Below are 21,815 nucleotides of genomic sequence, written 5' to 3' on the forward strand. Positions count from 1 at the left end.
CGCGACTCGCGACTGACTTGACAGATAAGGCAGGTCGCGCGGACCACTGTGTGGTGCGTGTGTGCCATTCGTATTAATAAATTATCCTTCTTTATTTCAGATTTCAAAAATAGAGATTGTACATGTAATATTTTATATTATATGTACAGAAGAAGAGAGAGGATCCAGAAAGAAAAAAGAAAAATTATTATAATTCAATTATATGTATTGTGCGTATAAAGACTATTTCTATTTAAATCTTTTATGCATGAAAATTCAAATTTTATATTTCTGCTGTTACCATCGGTACTTATTTTGCCTTAATGTTTCTTATTTTAACCACAGTATTTGCTGAGGGCGTTAGCGCATGCCACGTGTTTCAAAAAGGCCAACCATATGTACTTAATTATTTCGTCGATATTTCTATTAAAAGAATATAGAATTTCCTTATATTCTATGCAATTTTCATGCAATTCCATATATCATATATCACTCGCCTATACATATATTTAATTTTTAAATCTACCAATTATAAGCTTGAATTAAATTTCTTTTTTTCAATGAATTTTTTACTTTTGAATGTCGTTAATTTTTATCATATTGCTTGAATAAAAATATACTACTTGGTATTAATAACGAAGAACAGATTTATAATTAAAGAAATTATCGGCACAAAAATGAGCGCTCAGTAAATCATGTGACACTTGTAATTTTTATATATCTAACAATTATTTTTACCATAATTATATGTAATTCCTTTTTATTCATAATTTTATTTGTTCGCTGTATTTTACTTGCATGCTGTATATTTGAACGAGTTACGGGAATTGTTTGAAAAGGGGGAAAAAGCAACGGCACTCAGAGACACACGAGTTAAAGCAAATATTTTAATTTATTAGTGAATCTGCGCAATCATAAAATATATTCATGTAACGATCAACGAGGTATAACATCGATAGAGCTCGGCGTTGAACGTGACGAGACAATCAACGGGGGAAATCGGAATCGGACGTAATCGCGGACACCCTAGAGGAAGTCACGTGACTTCCTCGCGGACTCGAGCGGGGCGAATAAGGCGGAACAGGGGGAGGGAAGGGGAAAGGGGGAAAAGGGCGGGGGGGGGTAAAGGGGCGCACCTTGTTAACCGGGTCTCACCATTTTTTCTTCCGCTTGCAACGAAGCACGGTGCTTCGCGAAAAAAACGGCACATCTCGTCGTGTTTTTTTTTTTTTTTTTTTTTTTTTTTTTTTTTTGTGTGTGTGTGTGTACACGCTATATAAAAATAGAATCCACGGTGCGCAACTGTGGTGTACGGTAACGTCGTCGTCGGTTGAACAATCCAGGGCTACGAGAGAAACTGAACGGGGAAGATCCGCGGGATTAACAGATGGAAAAAAAGAAAAAAACTCAAACGTCAATCAGCTGTTCGCAGGGACGTCGCGACGCTGTAACATTCGTATATGTATATATATTATAGTTCGACTACAGGTCAACATCGCTATGGCAGACGTGTGTATTCAACGCCCGTAAGGGTGAACGAGCGTTTTTTTTTTTGTTTGTTTTTTTTTTTTTTTGTTTTTGTATCCGGAAGAGAAATCACTCTCTAAGCAACGAATCCATCCCCGATTACGAGGTTTAACGCTAAGTAAGGACCGACCGACCGATCGGTCGATTAATCGGGCTAATCGCGATTCATATTTCGCGAGTAACGTCACATATCTTTCTCGCCGAGGCGCAACCTTCTCCCCCCTCTCCCCCCCCCAACCCTCCCCTCGAATAATTTGCGAAACTGTTAAAATTTCACGATAGCGTTGCGGTTTCGCGCAAACTTCGAATTCCGTAACTCTCTCTCGTAATCGATTCATACATATACATATATGTACAAAAAATATACGATGTTACTCGCGGGGACATACGCGCGTGTTCTGCTCTGCGTGCGGCTGCGCGTGTTACTCGGGCCGCGCCAAATTCCTGCGGGAGAGGGTGAATTAGTTTATTGATTAGATCGATTAGATTGTAAAGATTTAATACACGCTCGTACGACTAAAGGTAAACCAGAGAAACAAATGTGATATATGGATGGAATAATAATGATAATAATAATAATAATAATAATAATAATAATAATTAGACCCTTCTCGCGACTCTAAATTAATCGAAGGAATCATTGAAGATTAGGATCGGGGTAAACGCATATCGTAGAGACGAGAAAATACACTATAAATCGCCACCTCAAGAAAGAGGGGGGGGGGGGGAGGCGGCGCCTCTTTATATTCTCGAAAAGACCCCTACTCGCACCAGGATGGCGATGCTACCCGGGCGCGGCCCAGTTTACGACATCTCTACGCGGCGAATCGGATCTCTACGACTCGCCATTCGCGTAACGCACTATAATCGAGCTACAACATCGGCCGCGTTCCTACGATTTATATTAATGACTTGGCCGTGTATAAATATATATATATATATATATATATATATATTTATATATATATATATGTTATATATATATATATATATATATAAATTGCGATGCGCGAAGGGGGACGAAACAGGACCGCCTGTGCGCTACGCGTGTCTCACGATATTAATTATTTAATCTGAGATTGTTTAAGATGTACGAATTCTTCTATCGACTTTTTTTCCTCTCTCTCTCTCTCTCTCTCTCTCTCTGTTTCTCCCTCGCAGACTCCGCGCTCGCGGAGGAGGACCTTAGCAGCCGACCTGGTGCAGCATCGACGCCAGCCGGAACACCCGCATCCAGGCGAACATACCGGTAGACGGCGAACGGCAAACAGGGGCCCGCGTCGACGACGACGTCGACGAGGTCTTGCGCTGCTCCTGGGCGACGGACGGCGACGTCGCGTCCATGGATGCGGCGTCACTGCTCTCCGACTTCCTCTGCTTCTGCTGCTGCTGTTGCTGTTGCGGCGAGTACTTCATGTCCGCTGTTATGCGATAGGAAAAACGATAAGGTGAGATTGGAGTTCAAGTGCTCTCGCGGTACTTTGTCCATCAGAGATGGAACTTGGAGAGCAATTATTTATTGTGGCATATCGGAAGAGGAAACGCTGCTATTTAAATATTAGATTTACAAATTTAAAAAAAAAAACGCACAAAAATTGTTTTTAATTATTTTTCAATATTTATTTATTTATTGTGGCATAGTATTTTATGACAGAAGCCGAAACGAAATTCAAAGCTGAGTTCTCGATCGTATCGTTACCATTTCAAAGATCGGAAGGGAAAACGCTGCTATTTAAATATTAGATTTACAAATTTAAAAAAAACGCACAAAAATTGTTTTTAATTATTTTTAAATATTTATTTTATCTACATATTTTTATTGAATTCATGTCAAAATATTGCATCCAACAATTTATTTAGTGCAGCGAATGATACGATTTTAATGCAAACAATTATTCGGCGACCAATCTCTACACAAATGCAATTATTTCGTTCGCGATGAACTTCGACCGTGGAAAGAGATTTGCGGGTCTCTTTGCGTAAATGTCGTATCAGCCTTGACTATGTTTAACCACGTCTATTCGGTCATGGTCGTCTCTCACGCACACACGTTACGAAGTAAAAAAATAATTACAAGGATAATCTCGCTCTGACGATATATAACAATCCTTAATTTCGAATAATAATGTTTTCCAAACTCAATTCAATTTTCTCTCAATTTTTACATAACTTTGTATTCCTATTATATAAGGGATACATATTTACATTTTTTAATCGACAATGCTTCATCATCATCTTCATCTAATGATTAATAAAGTCGCAAGTACTGAGTGTTCGTTCCTAAAAAAAATTATTTCTTGCTTTGAATTTCTTATACGCATGTCACACATGTCAAAAGAAACGCGATTCAGCATTACTCTGTATATTATACGGCTCTGTTTATTATACTGTTACGAAATCGCTGTGTTTCCAGGAGCGCGCGATTACGAGGTGGGCGTCTCAGCTGGCGCACGCGCCTCTTTCGACCAGCTGATTCCCTAGACCTACTTTTCGTCCGATGATGTGCTGACGAGCTGACATCATATATATGTATACACACGCCCGTGTCACTTTCGATGCCGCCTTTTCCTTCTACTCGTTCTCTCACGAACTGAAATACCATAATATATCGCTTCACAATCTGTCTTTTTTTTTTTTTTTTAATTTATTAGAGCCAACTGACTGAAAGTCTGTGATTCTCTATCTCTTTCTCGATTTGCCTCTACAAATAATCTGTTAGCTAAAATAATCGGTTAACTTTGACTCGCGTTTACGAGCACGATTGTACAATTCGTTTATGACGAGGTGGTCTGGATATCCATTAGTTTTCTGTGAAGATTTCTGTTTATGTCTTCTTTTTCTCTCTCTCTCTTTCTCTCTTTCATTCTGTATATAACCGACAGTCATCTGCATTACGCGATCGTGATGTCACACATCTCTAATAGCAGTAAATGCGTACGTCGTCATATATACACCTCGCAGCTGCAATTGCAATTAGATATAATTTTGATCGCTTCAAATGCAACCTTCAGAGATACTGCACATTTCTCGCTTTTTTTCTTTCTCTTTTCTTCAGAATATATAAAGAGAAAATTAATATAAAAAAAAAAAAAAAACAACCAAAGATTTCCCGGCCTTTATATTTTAGGATAATCTACTCTTGAAGATTCATTATTTTTCCGTACATTGACTTGAAGAAGAAATTATACTCGAGAGAGAAATTATATGAGCGCATTGTTCGCCATAGTACATGACATTTTTCTCTTCATCCATCAAGATTATTTCTATTTCGAGTAAATGAATTACTCCAGGGAATAACGTTATACGCACGCACTCGTTTTACTTTTGCAAAACAAATATAGATGTATATATTTGCACATACGTATAGTTGAGAGATTTCGTGCCCTGAATCTTGGTCGTTGTTCGAGGTCGTCCTTATACCTGCACGCGCTACTTCATTCAATGAGCTTTACTTGGTGCACGCGAACAACAAAGGTTACGAGTCATTGGCACCAGCAAAATATCAGTAAACATTATACAGCTGCCTGCACGTTGAAAAATATCATCACGGAAAAATATTACACGTGTAGGGTATGAAATCATAGAGGCGAAGATTAATTTTGCACACTCAGGGAAAGCAGAGGCCTGGTAGCCACCACTCGTCATGTTACATAAAAACACTCTAATAAAGAGAAATCATTTTCGTTATTATACGATATCGAAATTTCAACAATACCAATTGCAATTGGCCATTAATATGTCTGAGAGATTTATAAGATTAAATTTATATATTTATTAAATTAACAGAATCTTTTTTTCGATCGTACGCTTTAATAAGAAGAAAAATAATATATAACAGAGATTATTACGCATATATTTATCCCTCTCATCTTCGATTGTTGGGTTATTTCTGCATCTCAATAACGCGATATAATTATTTCTAGTATCGACAGTTCTGAGAATAGGTATTTGTTCGAGAAAAAGAAAGAGAGAGAAACTTTCTAGAATACAGATCCTATCTCGAAGAGTCCAAACGCTTTTCGAACCGTCCATAGTTGTCGGCCGATCATCTTAATTCACTAACAGCAAACCTAAGTCCTCTCGCATAAATTATTGATTAATTGGTAATCTATGATAAGCTGATAAGGAGTTTACCATGACAATTAGAACGATCTGAGAAGTGACTCGAGATATCTAAAAAATTAAAATTTGTTTTTTCTAGACAACTAAAGAATTAGAATCGCGATAAATATCTTTATGAATTTTTTTTAGTTATACCATCTATATAAAATATTATTAAAAATAAAATAAAACTATTCCAATAGCGTTTGAGCTTTAAGTAATATGGTGATGGTAACCATCGTCGCGCTCATAGTTTGCTATGATGGTTTCAACGGGAATAGATCAATAGTCATAAAATGTCAAAACCACGTTAAATCGATTACTGTTAACAGTAAGAATGTGATTTAACAGCTTAAGTGAAATATATTTATTCTGACACTTCTAGGATATGAAGCAAATATAAAACGGTGAATGTGATGAAAGAATATATATTGAACTCTACAACGTAAACGTTTTCTTATACAATCACTATATTGTATATATATTGTTTATTCTAGCTGGTTGTCTCTATAAATTTGTTGGATTCCGGAAATCAAATGGTTCTCCAAGTTCCCAGGACAGAGAGTCGACAGAGTGAATTTAAACACCGTCACTCACCTGATCGACTCGTGTTTGGTTGCTGCAGCTCGTTCGCCGAGCTCGGACGTCGATTTTCCTCTAGCTGGTGAACGCGCGACGTTCCACAGTGATTGCGTGCGCGGCGCGTAGCGTTCTGCGGAACACGACGGCGACGAGGTGCATCGAAACCGAGGACAGGAGAGGACAGACGGGGCACCTCCTCTCCGTCTCTCTCTCTCTCTCTCTCTCTCTCTCTCTCTCTCTTTCTCTCTCTCAACTTGTACGTCGACGCGATCGTTCGGACGGTGGGTGCTCGCTGATGGTGGGGTCGCTCGTCTTCGTCGTTGGTCGCGCATTCCGCAGCGCCGGCGCTGTATCGACCCGGCTTGGTTGGTAGTTTTTCGATGATGTACGAAAAAGCTCAAACACCCACTGCGACTGTCAAAAGGGGAACTCCGCAAGGATCGTTTGTCCCTTTCTCTCTCTCTCTCTCTCTCTCTCTATCTTAGGCTAAACTCGGGTAAGATGGCCATAGTTTTTGAAAATGTAATAAACATACTTTTATTTTTGTTATTTTTCAATAAGGTTTGACATATTATCTTCACTGAAGCTTCAATTACGTAATATTATCGAAATTAAAAGAAAAATATTTAATAGAAGTTTTATGTTATCAAAATAGTACAAGCATTGGCCATCTTACCCAACTTTTAAGGAACAGATGACCATAATATTTATAGAAAAATAGTGAAAACGAAAATAAAAATTGTAGGTCGTATAACAATTTACATATCTTTATAATATGTCTAACGTCGATTACGATAGCTTAACTTTAATTTATTCGACGTTGTAACAGGTTTTAGGGGACGAATGAAAAACTTTGCGGGTAGTCAAAAGTAAAAATATGATATAAAATTCATAATGTCGTTATTTCGAACAATGTGTGCACCTAAAGTACTGTAAATATCGATTATGTTTGATAATGACTAAAAAAGCGCGCTCTATGTAGCGATTATTAAAAAAGTTACAGCCTATGGCCATCATTCTCTAGTTCACCCTATTCATCCTTGAAATTTTTGAAATCTGCCCTACTTTCGTTAGTCAACTCATCTTATTCAAGTGCTACAACAAAACTCCAAATTGACATCGTTAATGTTATTATTCAATTTCAATGTAATTTATTTTAATAAAATTTGTGTACTCAGCGAAGGCTACGTCGCTTGTTTATTTCGAACGATTGCATTAAACGTCTTGAATTAGGTCAGATTTAAAATATTTAGGCCAATACTTTTTCAAAAAAAAAAAGGAGACAGATTTTTGTGGATTTCTGAAATTTGTCCCAATTTTGCGATAGAATTATTTTTTTTTTTTCATAAATAAAATTATATATAGTTATAATAACATAAAAGAACTTGTAGTTTTATCTTTCGCGTAAGGATAACAATTCTTAACATCGTTCTCTTCATTAAACTGAAGCGCTTAAGAAAAACTGACTGAGGCGAAATCATAAAACTTCGTCACCCTCTTTCGCCGCTTTGTTTGCTTTATACGAAGGCGATTACCTTCTATATTTGCATAGTCAGATAATCCCGTCCTACGTGACCCAGAGAGTGTACAGCACACATTTCCGACACGAGTCATTCAGATAATCCCTAGATCACCAGCTATTTTGCTCGACGACGAAACTTTGATCGTTACGTTGAGCCTTTACCATCTCTCTGATCTTTATCTTTTGTTATCTGACGTGGAATAATCGGTGTTTGATTCGACGCAAACATAATAGGTATCCATCTCGATCGATACATCTGTTCTTGGACTTCTTCCTGTATGTGGAGAGCCGCGCATGATTATGCATGAAACTCCGCGGTTACGTTGGCCACGAAATACGGACAGAATACTTAAATTCTTATTGTTAGATAACGATTTCTAAAAGCAATGATGTAATATAGATATCTTTTCTTGAATACTAATGCAAGAATAGAGAACAAATTTCTATAAATAAGAGGTACGTACTTGAATATCTCACTATATATAAGATTCATTTTTCGTTGATTCCTACATTTTTCAAGCAATTTTAACTCTCAATTTTAATATAAGACAGTTTTAATAAAATCATCTGGTTTCACGACTTATCCTTTTGAAAAATTTGGACAAATTTAATTTTTTTAAATTTTATTATTATATATTGTATTTACTATATTTACTATATATTAGAAAAATAAATAAATAAAGTGACGATATAAAACTGCATCAATTAAAGAGACATAACTCTCAGTTTGATTAGTCTAATATGAGACTCGCGTCTTATCATGTGATGCGAAAGTCATATAGCCACATTAGCGAAACCTGATTAGACAGCTTACACAGTGTGTTTTACAAACATTGAGCAAACGCTACTAATGTACACAGCAGCAAGTATATTTATCTATATTCCACGGGAATAATCTTTCATTATAGGTGTGTCGAGCGCTTGTCGGAGGTAAAAATAGTTCGAGTTACCCTTTGACAAACGCCATATTGTAGTTCCAGGTCAGCGAAACGCCCACAAAGAGTAAAAAAAATTATTCGTCGTATGATTTTATATTCGTGTTATTATAAATACCAAAGAGTGGGAAGTACATTCATACAAGTCTAAGTATATAAATATATGTTGTCTCAAATAATCACCGAGAAAATATAAATCTATCAATCAATCAATCATCAAAATTATCAAATATGTCAATATAGAAGAATATAAATCCATCGACATTTTCCAAAAAGATTGTTTTTAAGAAAACTTTATTTTCATTATAAGAGATCAATTTTGTTATAAGAGCCAAGGAAATTTAAATTATAAAAAATTTATTAAAATTATAATTATATATAATTAATTTTATATAGCGTATAAATATTGAATTCTAATGATGAAAATGCTATTTTTCATATATGGACTGATCAAAAGATTTATACATTTCTGCAAAAAGGAAAGACTTAATTTTTTGTTAAATTTAATTTCATTCGAGTTTAAAAAAAAACCTTTAGACACTTTAAAAAATGTACTATTATGATATTTATTAAAAATCATTTTACAACGCATTAATAACTCAAGACCATTTGAAACGAAAATATCCTTTTCAGAGATAAAATTTTTTATATTGTTTAATATATATATGGTCAATTTATAGTGTAATATATTCGTTTCGCAAAAATACAGAAGCAAACTTATAAATACCAAAGAGTGAGAAATATATTATTCATACAAGTCTACTTATAAATCCGTATGTATATAAGTATATAAATATATCTAATCTCAAATAATCACCAAGAAAATATAAATCTATCAATTATCAAAATTATCAAATATGTCAATATAGAAGAATATAAATCCATCGAAATTTTCCAAAAAGATTGTGTTTAAGAAAACTTTAGTTTGATCATAAGAGATAAATTTTGTTATATAAGAGCCAAGAAAATTTAAATTGTAAAAAATTAATTGCTAGGCAACAGGTAATAGCAACAGAGAATAACACAAGCAAGAAAGAGAAAGATCTTCCTCTTTCTTTTTTTTTGTCTGTTACTCCCTGTCCCTATTGCCTATTACTTGACAATTTGCAAGAACCTTAAAACGTCATCATTTAATTCAGCTAAATAAATTGTTGTAAAGGACAAAACTATCCTGTGGGCGTAATACATTAACAAGTTCTTTGAATAAAAATTATATTGTTCTAGCTAAATATTACGTTCTTTTGACAAATTCTTTATTCCGATAAATTAAATCTTTACTAATTGCACAACAACTTTATTCAAATCAATCCAGAATTTTGTTCGTTAATCTTAATTAATGGACTTGCTGATCATATATTTAATTCGTTTAATAAGATAATTATTTATACTAAGCGAATATTTAGTTATTTTTATTTAAAATTTGGTGAACGCTTTATTTTTTTTGGTTTTTTGTAATGAAAATTTAGTTGTTTCAACTCAATTTAGAATTTTCTCAACAAATTGTTTCTATCAACTAAATAAATCTTGATTTTGCTCTATAAGAATTATTCTATTAAATGACAAAACGTATTAATGCACCGATCACTTACATTGTTTATTGAATTACATCAGTAAATATAGGAACTGTGAATTGAAGTCATTTTACAAAGCTTTCAATTAAATCAAATGTATATTTTGTCATCTCTGAGTTTTCAAAACAAAATTTTATTTCCTTTATATTTTCATAAATATAAATATTAACTGTTTTTTTAATAAATAGAACTCTGAATTTACACTCATCAAACTATATATGTTGCAATTTTATAGTAATTATTTGTTTAAATACAAAGTAGTTTTGTTGTTCGGATTCAAGATTAATTTGAGAAAAACTAAAAATGAATCTTTATTCAACAGGAATAAGTTTGCATACCAAAAAAATATTACATTACAATATCTGTGTATGTTTTTATTAAACTCTTTATTTTGCTGATTCAATTAGTACTTTGTTTATAATAGCAACAAATAATTTTGTATCATTGAAATAATATTTGTTTGAATGTATCGGACTAAATAATTGGTTGGATGAAACACATTTTGTGTTTTTCAACAAATTTTTTTCTTAGCCCAAGGCGCCGAGTAGGTCTAAGTGAGCAGTTTTTATGGCCTGTCTTATAGCATCGAGATCAATTGGTGTAGCTTCCGCCATCAGTAGCATAGCAGCAACAATTATTACAACAGATGCCGAAGATTTCTATAATATTAATAGAAAATTCAATATAAATATTCTTTAAATTATTATTTTATTCATATTTAACACCTCATTGTAATTTTAAAGAAAAAACTTGCTTATAGCTTTAAATATATCGATATACTTTCCAAAATTAGGGTAAACTAGGGTATGATGGCTACACCGAAAAGATGGCTATAAGCTGTATATTTTCTAATAATCGCTACATAATACGTTTTTTATTCATTATCAAAGATAATCGATATTGTAAATATCGATTAAAGATTAAAAAAGCACATTATGCAGCCATTATTAGGAAAATTACAACCTATGGCCATCTTTTCTGTATGACCATCATACCCTAGTTTACCCTAACAATTCACCCTAAAACATCTAAATACTTTAATTATAGAATATCAGATTTTGAAACTTTTATAAATTTTTCTACCGCATAATTCATCTAAATAATATTAATTTTCTCGAAAATTTTAAGATTTTTAGATATATATTTCAAGATTTTATGTTTCACATTATTGATTAAATATCATGACATTCAGAAATTTAACACAGAAATTTGCACAGGATTTTCTCTCTTCGGGAATAATCATTCGATATAATGAAAATCAATTCTACTTACAAGGAAAGAGTTGGAAGTGTCCTCCTCCGATTTTAATGAGCTTTAAATATATTGTACTCTAGGTCAAAATAGGAGACATGTATTTTTTTATATCAGCTCTTACGGCCGTTAAGGGAGTGAAACACTCTCTTGAAAAAAATCGGTTTTTTATATTTCTGAGCGAATACCGAAACGATAAGAGATATAAAAAAAAGTTTCTAATAAAAATTTTACGGTTTTTAACTTTAAAACGGCATAATCAGATTTTTTGAAATCCCCCTTCCCCCTTCAATTTTTAAAAATCTGATTATGCAGTTTTAAAGTACATTAAAAACTATATATCTTTTATTTGAAACTTTTTTCATATCTCTTATTATTTGGCGGTATTTGCTCAGAAATATAAAAACTGATTTTTTTCAAGAGGGTGTTTCACCCCTTTAACGGCCGTAAGAGCACATATAAAAAAATACGTGTCTCTTATTTTGACCTAGACTACAACATATTCAAAGCTAAAAATCGGTGGAGAACACTTCCAACCTTTTCCTTGTTAGTTATCGGATAAATGATTAATCGGATTAATACTAAGTACTTACTATGAACATGATTGCACAATTTTCTCTTAAACAGTCTTATTCAGTTCAGGACTAACAATATTAATGCTTGTACATTTGTGTTGCTTCGGATTTCGACGAACATATTTATACGATACGTACCTGTATACGACGACAACTGTGCAAGCAAACACGCGATTGATTAATAATTAACAAAGATTACGTCTTTTTAAAAATTTTTTTTCGCCATTTTTCGGCAATCAGAATAAAGTTTCTGCACACTTCTTTTCAAATGAAGTATAACAATTTTTTTTATAAGACGCAGAATACAGCGTGATTACAAATGTAAGAAAAAAAAAGTAAATGTCAATTCGAGCCGAAATCGACGGCAATTCTATCGGTGTTAATCGGTAAATGATCTCATGCAAATCTGCAGTAGCACCTTCAAAGAAAGAAAACAAGAGGGAAAAGAGAGCCTAAGAGAGAGTCTTTTTTCTCCGCCCTCGAGCGTTGTGCTCGAGATGAAATCTTCGCTGGACCACGATCTCAATACACGATCGCGTTTATCTCTCGACACAGCACGACGAATCGCCGGTTTCTACGACAATTATTTACGTCTTTCTCTTCTGCGTTAATCAATGTGCATCGATATTAATATGTAAATTATTTCAGACTTAATAAAAAATGCATATTCAGTATTTATAAACATCTCTCCGTCTTTTTATGCATTTATTGGAAGACAAGGAATATTTGTCATCGGACTCCTGAAATACGGATTCCTGATGAATCCGCACTTTTCATGGGCTCTTAGATACGCGAATTTGGAAACTGATGCAACAGACTCGAAATGAGAGCACTGATTTTTTTTCGGACTTTTTCTTAATCATTTAATCTGAAGCTGTGAATCTGACGAAACTTTTTCGAAGATTAAAAAATCTGGACGCTGTTTTACTTTTTCGCTTCAAAACATGCAGATATATAGTTATATATATAAATAAACGGCCGTAAGTTATATATATATAATAAACATTTCAAATAGTTATTTGAAATGTTTATTAAATTATAAAATAAAAATATCTATATTAAATTATTTTATATATGTATTAAATTAGAAAGGGAAAGATTCCGCTATTTTTGTACATATAGATATTTCGAAATGTCAGAATATTAGTATACATGTGAAAAAGTTTTTAATAAAAATTTTTTAATTCTTAGAGATTTTTCAGACTTGTGGATTTTTAAATATTTAAATTTCTAAGCATTAAATTAAGAGGTTCTGTATGATTAATAAAATGAGATGGGGGAAAAGGCAATAGGAGCCAAACTCTGTTGTTGGTGAGCAAATTCTTATTTGTACAATACTTTAATTATGTTGGAATATAAAGTATAAATGTTATTGTCATTGATTCTATAACTGATACCATGTGAATCAATGTAAATGAGCGTGTACAACAATTTTACAAAACGCAAATGACACGAAATATATAAAAGCGTATGACAAAAAATATGTAAATGCGGACGTTTCGGTCAATTTTTTGGACCCCTTCAGCTCATAAACGAAACTTTAACACATAATTAAAAATGTTCGCAATAAATCATGGATTTGAAAAGATATGATAGATCGAAATACTAAAAATCATGGTCATAATAACAAGTTGTCATCTTCCTAGTTGGTAGGCCAGGGGTGTGAATCATGTCTGTTATGGAAATAAATAAAATTAATGGTAAATTACCTAAGTGTATATATCAAAGAATTCTTTTAAATATTTTGTTAGAGACACGTATTTACCAACGATTCATGGTTCTTAAATGCACAGATTACATTACATAACTTTATCTGTATTGTTGCATTTGAAACGCTTGTTGAAGACTAAAAGTCGACAATAGAAAGAACAATAATTATTATGTTTATTATTATATATTTTTTGAAAATCAAATTGTAGGTATTTTGTCTAAAATGTCATTATACATCGAAGGTAAACATTCGGAATGAAAATTAATTTTTTAATAGCATTTTCGTCAATATCCTGTAAAACAATATCTGCAATGATAGGAGAAAGTGAGGAGCCCATCGGTGTTCCGAATGTTTGTCTGTGTGCGTCCGTTAAATGTAAAAAAGGAGGAATCTACACAGAAAAAAAAGTAAGTGTCAAATGAAAACTTATATACTTATATGAACGCGTTTATAGTTTCATATATACGCAACAATTCGTAATCTTCTTAGAAGAATTTAGAAATTTTCAATTTCAACAATATTATAATCTTATTTCAATACTACAATTGTCATTTCAAGGATAAAATAATTATTTTAACTTTAAAAAAATTATAATTTTCGATTCTATCCAACATTTTTTCTTCTCCATTAATGAAAATTATTCTTAAATAACAAGAATATATTTTTTTTGGTTAAACTATATAAAATGTCTTCATCCAAGCAAATTTTCTCTATTTAACGCAATATAATCTCATTTCAAGATTTACATTTTGAAACTAAAGATATTGTCAAAATAAGAATATTCTTTTTTTTTGTGTAGAACGAATTTTACAGCAGATAAAAATTCTTGTTCTGATACTCATTCACATACTCCGGATGTGTGTCCATCTTTTCGATATACTAGATAGAACTAAACTTATAAGGGTATTCGTGAATAGAGAAATAACGTCTAAAGAAATTAAAATCTAATCGTTGTCTATCTGTGTGTATTCTAATTTTCGCTTTAATTCGAAACAGTTAGGGATATGACTGTTAGCAGCAGGAAAATTTTTAACCATAATGTTGTGTAAGAATGAAGTGAAATTATGTAAAGTGCTATTTGTTGAAGAAGCTATTATTCTAAACGGATAGTTTTCTTTGTGGATTTTTGGAAATCCGTAAGCTCTTGGTAACAGGCCGTCGCTGTTGTAATGAATGTGTTTATTTTTCTCTGGTGAAATGTATCCTTTGACTTTCCCTTTTTTTTAAATTGTGATAAATTCAGCTGTTAATTTTTTAGATGGATCTTTATTAACGATCGAATATGTTTCTTTATCGCTAAGTATTTCCTCAATTTTGTTGTAGTCCGTTTTATCTAATGCTACTGTGACATTCCCTTTGTCCGCTCGTGTGAATACGATGTGTTTATTGTCGTTTTTATGAATTTTTTAATGGTTGAAGATAATTTTTTTATTTCATTAACATCTACATTTTTAGGATAATGGCAATTTTTTAGTTTTACTATTGTTTTCCTGGCCTTATCTCTAACTATCATCTGTTTTTCTACAGGAAGTTTTTTTAAATTGTTTTCGACATCTTATGTATTCAATTAATATTTTATTTATGTTGTTTTCAGGTAAATTAAAATTGTGGCCTAACTGTAATAGGGATTGGATTTTTTCAGGCATACTGTGTGGGTAGAGAGATTCTTAAATCAATTCTTCTTAATATTTATGATTGTATTATGATGTTATTATTACTAGCTATTATTGGTTCTATATTAATCTTGGTGTGGAAGTAATATCTGCTATTTTTATGAGGGGACTTTCTGAGAGTAAAGGAAAGGTCAATGTTTTTTTGACAATAATAATAATTATTAATTGGCTCGACATTTTTCAACAGATATTTCCGTTGTTTGACTATTAGATATTCTAATTTTTTATCTAATCTTTTCTTTTCTTTTTTGTAAAATGCCCATAAAGACTTGTTTTGTTTGTAAAAGAAATTATTGCCAACAGACAAGTTTTTTTTTGCACAAATTACACTTTACACAAAAGAATCAAAAGACCCGTGTATGCATATATAATCAGTTGATTGAATATGATGTATTCGGTACTGGTCGCTGAATACACAGGTGTTTCTAGCCATTTGTACGCATAGATTACCCTCATTCGTCGTCGACTCTCGGCGACGACAGTATACTCGCTGACAATTCTCCAGTTCCACAGCCGAATGCGTATATGATAAGTATATAAATATATGTAGTCTCAAATAATCACTAAGAAAATATAAATCTATCAATCAATCAATTATCAAAATTATTAAATATGTCAATATAGAAAAATATAAATCCATCGACATTTTCCAAAAAGATTGTTTTTAAGAAAACTTTATTTTAATCATAAGAGATAAATTCTGTTATATATATATAAGAGCTAAGGAAATTTAAATTATAAGAAATTTATTAAAATTATAATTATATATAATTAATTTTATATAGCGTACAAATATTGAATTCTAATAATGAAAATACTGTTTCCGATATATGGATTGATCGAAAGATTTATACATTTCTGCAAATAGAAAAGACTTAATTTTTTGTTAAATTTAATTTCATTGGAATTTAAAAAAAAAAACCTTTAAACACTTTTAAAAAATGTATTATTATGATATTTATTAAAAATCATTTACAACGCATTAATAACTCAAGACCATTTGAAATGAAAATATCCTTTTGCAGAGATAAAATTTTTTACAATGTTTAATATATATATGGTCAATTTATAGTGTAATATATTCGTTTCGCAAAAATACAGAAACAAACTTATAGATACCAAAGAGCGCGAAGTATATTCACATGTCTACTTACACAGAAAAAAAGGATATTCTTATTTTAACAATATCTTTAGTTTCAAAATGTAAATTTTGAAATGAGATTATATTACGTTAAACAAAGAAAATTTGCTTGGATGAAGAAGAGATTTTATAAAGTTCAATCAAGAAAAATATATTCTTGTTATTTAAGAATAATTTTCTTGAATGGAGAGGAAAAAATGTTGGATAGAAAATAACACATGTTCAAATCAAAGGTTATCATTTTCTTAGAGTTAAAATAATGATTTTATTCTTGAAATTACAACCGTAGTATTGAAATAAGATTATAATATTGTTAAAATTTAAGATTTTTAAATTCTTCCAAGAAGATTATAAATTGTTGCGTATATATAAAACAATGCATGCGTTCATATATAAGAGTATATAAGTTTTTTGATTTGACTTACTTTTTTTCTGTGTATAAATGCGTATTTGTGTAATGTATAAATATATAAATATATGTAGTCTCAAATAATCACCAAGAAAATATAAATCAATCAATTATTACAATTATTAAATTGTCAACATAGTAGAATAAATCCATCGACATTTTTAACAAAAAGATTGTTTTTGAGAAAACTTTATTTTAATCATAAGAGATAAATCTTGTTATAAGAGCCAAGGAAATTTAAATTATAAAAAAATTATTAAAATTATAATTATATACAATTAAAACTTACCTATCGGCGAGATACCACATCGAGCAACAGGGGCTTTTCGGCGTAGACGGATTTTTTGGCGAGTATGTCGCATTGCTGCTGATCGACGATGACTTCGACGACGATGAAAAGATCGAGATTCCGCTTTCCGGCGTACGCGGTGATCGATTCTCTTCGCTGTCAAATATTCCCGGTTGCCACGAATATCTCATTTTGGAGGCGCGAGGACTGCCGTGACTAGGACTCGAGCCGCGCGAGCTAGACACACTCTTTGGACTCTTGGGACTTTTTAGTCCACTAGAACTTAAGATGCGACCTAATCGTAATCTCAGAGATGTTTTATCTTTCGGCCTTACGACACAATTATTATCGATGCTCGAAATAACAGCCCGATCGGGCGACTCTGATTTGCTCATAATTTCGAGAACAATTTATTCAAGCGCACTTTAATGTTTTATATATAAATGCTCATCTAATTAGAAATAAAAATTTATTATCATATACTTGTAAAGAATTAAAGTATTTTCTCGATACACACGAACCAAAACTCGACACTATCACAGAAAAAGAGAATAAAAGCACGAATTTTAAAAATAAGAATATAATAAATATGTAATTAAAAAATAACAAACTATTTTAAAATTTTTCCTCTTACGAATAACTATCATCGACAAGAATTAAAACAAATTTTGCGATTATCATTTACGTGTTAAATTTAATTGTAACAGCATTCGAAATATTCGATTATGTGAATCGCACGCACAACGCGTTACATCAGAACGATGTACCGAGAACAATTGCTATAAAATTTCATCAAGGAATCGGATAAAACGCCAAGTAAACCATACACTTCCTGCCGGCGTTAACCGCATCCTTCCTATTTAGTTTTTATCAATTTTAAAATTCCTTAAATAAAGAGGAAAGAGGTAATAAGATAGAGAATAAGAGTAATAATAGGATAAGGAAAGTATAATTCATGAAAGCGTTAACATAATCAAATATAGCATCGTTTGAAAATCATAACTTGTTAATGACAGCTAACGCCTCGTAATACTCAAGAATCAGATTGTTATAATCCGCTGAAAATAATTTGATGGATTAAAAGAACACAAATATAAATTTTCAATTGTCTAGTCTGTATTCTGTTCTTGATTTACAGATCAATACTCGCTGCATGATACAATTGGTATAATGAAAATAAATAATCAGGAACGCGCGCGGCATCCGCGGGATGCGAAGGAGTGGTTAAACGAATCGCACGGCGGGCTTTAGCATTCCTGAGAATAATTCTTCGATGAAGAAAAAGAGGAGAAGCAAGGTCTCAGCTAAGCTAAACCCCTGTGTCATGTTAATGTACATACTTGCAATTACCTACTTATATCAACAATAACAATTCATTACTATTTGACCACGTATTGCGAACGTTTTAAATATCATCGAGAGGAGAGTCCATGAGATGAACACGAGTGAGATGACGGGATGTGACGAGAGATGGTAATCATACTAATGTCGCGCTATGTGCCGTGCGTAAACATTTCGCGCGTGTTCGCTCGCGTTCGTCGTGACTTTCACGATCGGTGGCATGCACGCGAGAGAAGGGGTGCAGGACACTTTATTTCGTTGCTTGTTCAAGATAAGCAATAAGATCAGCTCGTTCCTGTGGCTTCTTTAATCCGGCAAATACCATCTTTGTGCCGGGAATGTACTTCTTTGGATTTTCCAGGTACTCGAATAACGTATCCTTATTCCAAGTGATACCTGAAAAAATAGTTTTACGCACGAATTAGAATTGAACGCCTAAATAAAAATTATATTTTTAAATATATGTAGTAATTAGAATTATAGATAATAAAACAATTAAATTGAATGCTATTTATAAGTTTAGTGTCTTAATTTATTGTTTTGATAAATTATTAAATATATATATATACCTTTCGCTTTATTGGCATCAGTGTATAGGTAACCTGGAGCTTGACCAGTTTTCCTACCTATGAGACCATGTAAATTAGGACCTACTTTGTGCTTGCCACCTGCTTCGACAGTATGGCACTGTGCGCATCTTTGGACAAAAAGCTAGAAAAACAAAATATACATCAGTAAGGGACTATTTATAAAACTATTATTCGTTACATTATCATTTATAAAACTATCCTTCATCACTTATCACATCCATTACAATATTGCTAACATATTACATCATGCTCACAGGACATTTAATTATAAATATTTAATTACATGCTAATTACCTTCTTTCCTTTCTCTGTATCACCTGCTGGAACACCCATATTTGCTTAATTTTTTAATCTGAAAAAAAAAAGTTCAATTATCTTGAAAGATTGTAAATAAAGAAATTAATCCTTATCACCTATGCTACATATTTTAGCATTATTGTTTAATAAAAATTTCATTATAAACACCATTTGTAACAAGTGTACACACATATACGATATAAAAGTAATATTAATAACAAATATATAATTTTATTGAATGAAGCTAAAATTCGAATTAAAAATTAAATTCTCTCAAATATAAATTCTTTCAAACAACAAAGATAGTCCTCGATAAATGACGACATTCGATTACAGATATGACGATATGTCGTTTCGCAAGAGCGATTTCGAAAAATTGGCGCCAACGGTAGAATAATTTTTACTACAATTCCGTGCGCTTCGCTTTGCCAACGCGAACGAAATACGCGGGCATTGATTGATATAAAACTAAAATATACTCTTAACCATTCTTTTAATTCAAATACAGCTGCATAAAGACGTCTCTTTTCTAATCTCTTCTCTCCCAAATTTATTTATAATTCTAAAAAATATTTATAAATCTTGAATCTATCTCTCACTTTTGATTTTAATAGCTTAACACATATATATAATTTAATTATATAACGATAAACTCTCTATCTCTTTCTATTATATAATTTAAAATTCTAATTTAAATTATTATATTATAAAAATTGTATATATTTCTCCCTTCATTTCTTAAAATATATTTGTAATATTACTACAAGTAGTCATTACGTAAGAAATACAACTCTTTCGTCACAATGTCAAAGCATGACGTGTCTAGAGAATTTTGAAAGCCCGTCACGTGGAACGTTTAAGACGAAGCAATTGCAATGCAGTATCGCAATATCAAGAGAACATTCGCTTTAAATGAAAGGAACTGTTTGCTGCACGTGACCGTACGTAATCTATCAAATATCACATTCATGCAAATCCATTCAAAAATCCCGACGAATACAAAAAATTATGTCGTAAGATAAAGAAAAAAAAAAGTATAGCCACGTACTAAGATAAACTTTGATCCTAATTTATTAACATCGATTAAGTCATCCGATTCCTGTTCTAAAACATTTATGACTATAGCAACAAGCTGATAATCACGATAGATTAGTGCTATTGAATTAAAGCGACCAGATATTTAGTGCTTCGATGCGGGACGCGTCCAAGAAAGCAAAAAAAAAAAAAAAAAAAAAACCTTAATAAAACACGTGTTTATATTTTTATATATTTAAAAATGTGTTTTAAAGTTGGAAAGATTAAATCTCTTTCTCTCTTTCCGGGACATTTTTAATGCTGGACAAAGAGTTAAAATCCGGGACGTCTGGTAACTTTATATTAGACCGAAGTCTCTCGAATGATGACCGTATTTTCGGCATCCCCCGGGACGACCTCCAGTTGTACCCTGTACTATCGTAAAGACAACTGGTTGGAATATTCTAACCATTCTAACACTGGCTCACGGCCAGGGTTAGACGTATTACGTAAGTCGCTCTCGTTTCACGCGCTTGCACGACAAGGTCGGAAACGAGAGAGAGAGAGAGAGAGAGAGAAAGAGAGAAAAATGGCATCGCCTACTTTTCAAATTTCTTTTCCAATTTTCGTAAAATCGTGCTTTCGAACTTGACAACTTGACAATTTGACAGACTCTGATTTTACGATCGACTCGGATCATATTTCATTGGCGCGGGAGGGAGCGAACACGTGGTATAAGTCATCGAGAGATCATTTGAGAAAAGCGAGATCGGAAAATTCGGAAAAGAAAAAGATGCTCATCTTCAATATATCGCATGGTGCGTTAACGCTTCTTACGTGCGTGCTTGTTCTACTCACCGAGTACTCTTATCAGAAAAATTAGCTAGTTCGACCGTGAACAGAGCGGTCCCGAGCGATGTAGAGCCACTGGTCTCCCACTGACTGGCCCCAAATGAGAATTCGGGATAATTCAATGGCTGACGCAACACCGACGCACGCGCTGCTCGTTGAGGACGAACGCATTACGATACGGTCACCGCTAGATGGCGACAAAAAATTGACCGCCAATTTTTGATTTTTGTTATTCATATTGTGTGTATTTGGTCTTATTTGTCTATTTATTTGATACTACATATTTAGTTGTATATAAAAATCATTAAACATGTAATTCATAATAATTATTATATATATATATATATATATATATATGTGTAGTACGTATACATGCAATTACGAGACGGTAGTTTGTGATTGATCTGCCATTTTTTATTCCCTAGATAGTTTTATTGATTGACCAATCAAAATAA

General features: G+C 32.5%; 3 protein-coding genes across 3 annotated transcripts in view; all 3 read right to left on the reverse strand.

Annotated features, from left to right (window-relative positions):
* The window catches only part of LOC140676092 (rap1 GTPase-activating protein 1), a 138,272-nt gene extending 120,495 nt beyond the window's left edge, over positions 1–17,777 (reverse strand). The window contains exon 1 of the mRNA XM_072910770.1: positions 17,267–17,777. Coding sequence (XP_072766871.1) covers positions 17,267–17,661 — 395 coding nt within the window. The 5' untranslated portion in view covers positions 17,662–17,777. The remainder of the gene's footprint in view (positions 1–17,266) is intronic.
* LOC140676101 (uncharacterized) lies at positions 853–6,364 on the reverse strand. The gene is made up of 2 exons (XM_072910788.1): positions 6,205–6,364; positions 853–2,927 (listed from the first exon to the last, which is right to left on the reverse strand). Exon 2 carries the CDS (start codon positions 2,920–2,922, stop codon positions 2,692–2,694), a length of 231 nt encoding a protein of 76 aa, XP_072766889.1. The 5' UTR covers positions 2,923–2,927; positions 6,205–6,364; the 3' UTR covers positions 853–2,691.
* A 583-nt stretch (positions 17,778–18,360) lies between the features above and the next one.
* Cytc (mitochondrial cytochrome C) lies at positions 18,361–21,519 on the reverse strand. The gene is made up of 4 exons (XM_072910787.1): positions 21,367–21,519; positions 19,492–19,549; positions 19,177–19,318; positions 18,361–19,003 (listed from the first exon to the last, which is right to left on the reverse strand). Exons 2-4 carry the CDS (start codon positions 19,528–19,530, stop codon positions 18,858–18,860), a joined length of 327 nt encoding a protein of 108 aa, XP_072766888.1. The 5' UTR covers positions 19,531–19,549; positions 21,367–21,519; the 3' UTR covers positions 18,361–18,857.
* Between the last annotated feature and the right edge of the window lie 296 nt (positions 21,520–21,815).

Source organism: Anoplolepis gracilipes, chromosome 2 (assembly GCF_047496725.1).
Source record: "Anoplolepis gracilipes chromosome 2, ASM4749672v1, whole genome shotgun sequence".
Taxonomy (NCBI): Eukaryota; Metazoa; Arthropoda; class Insecta; order Hymenoptera; family Formicidae; genus Anoplolepis; species Anoplolepis gracilipes.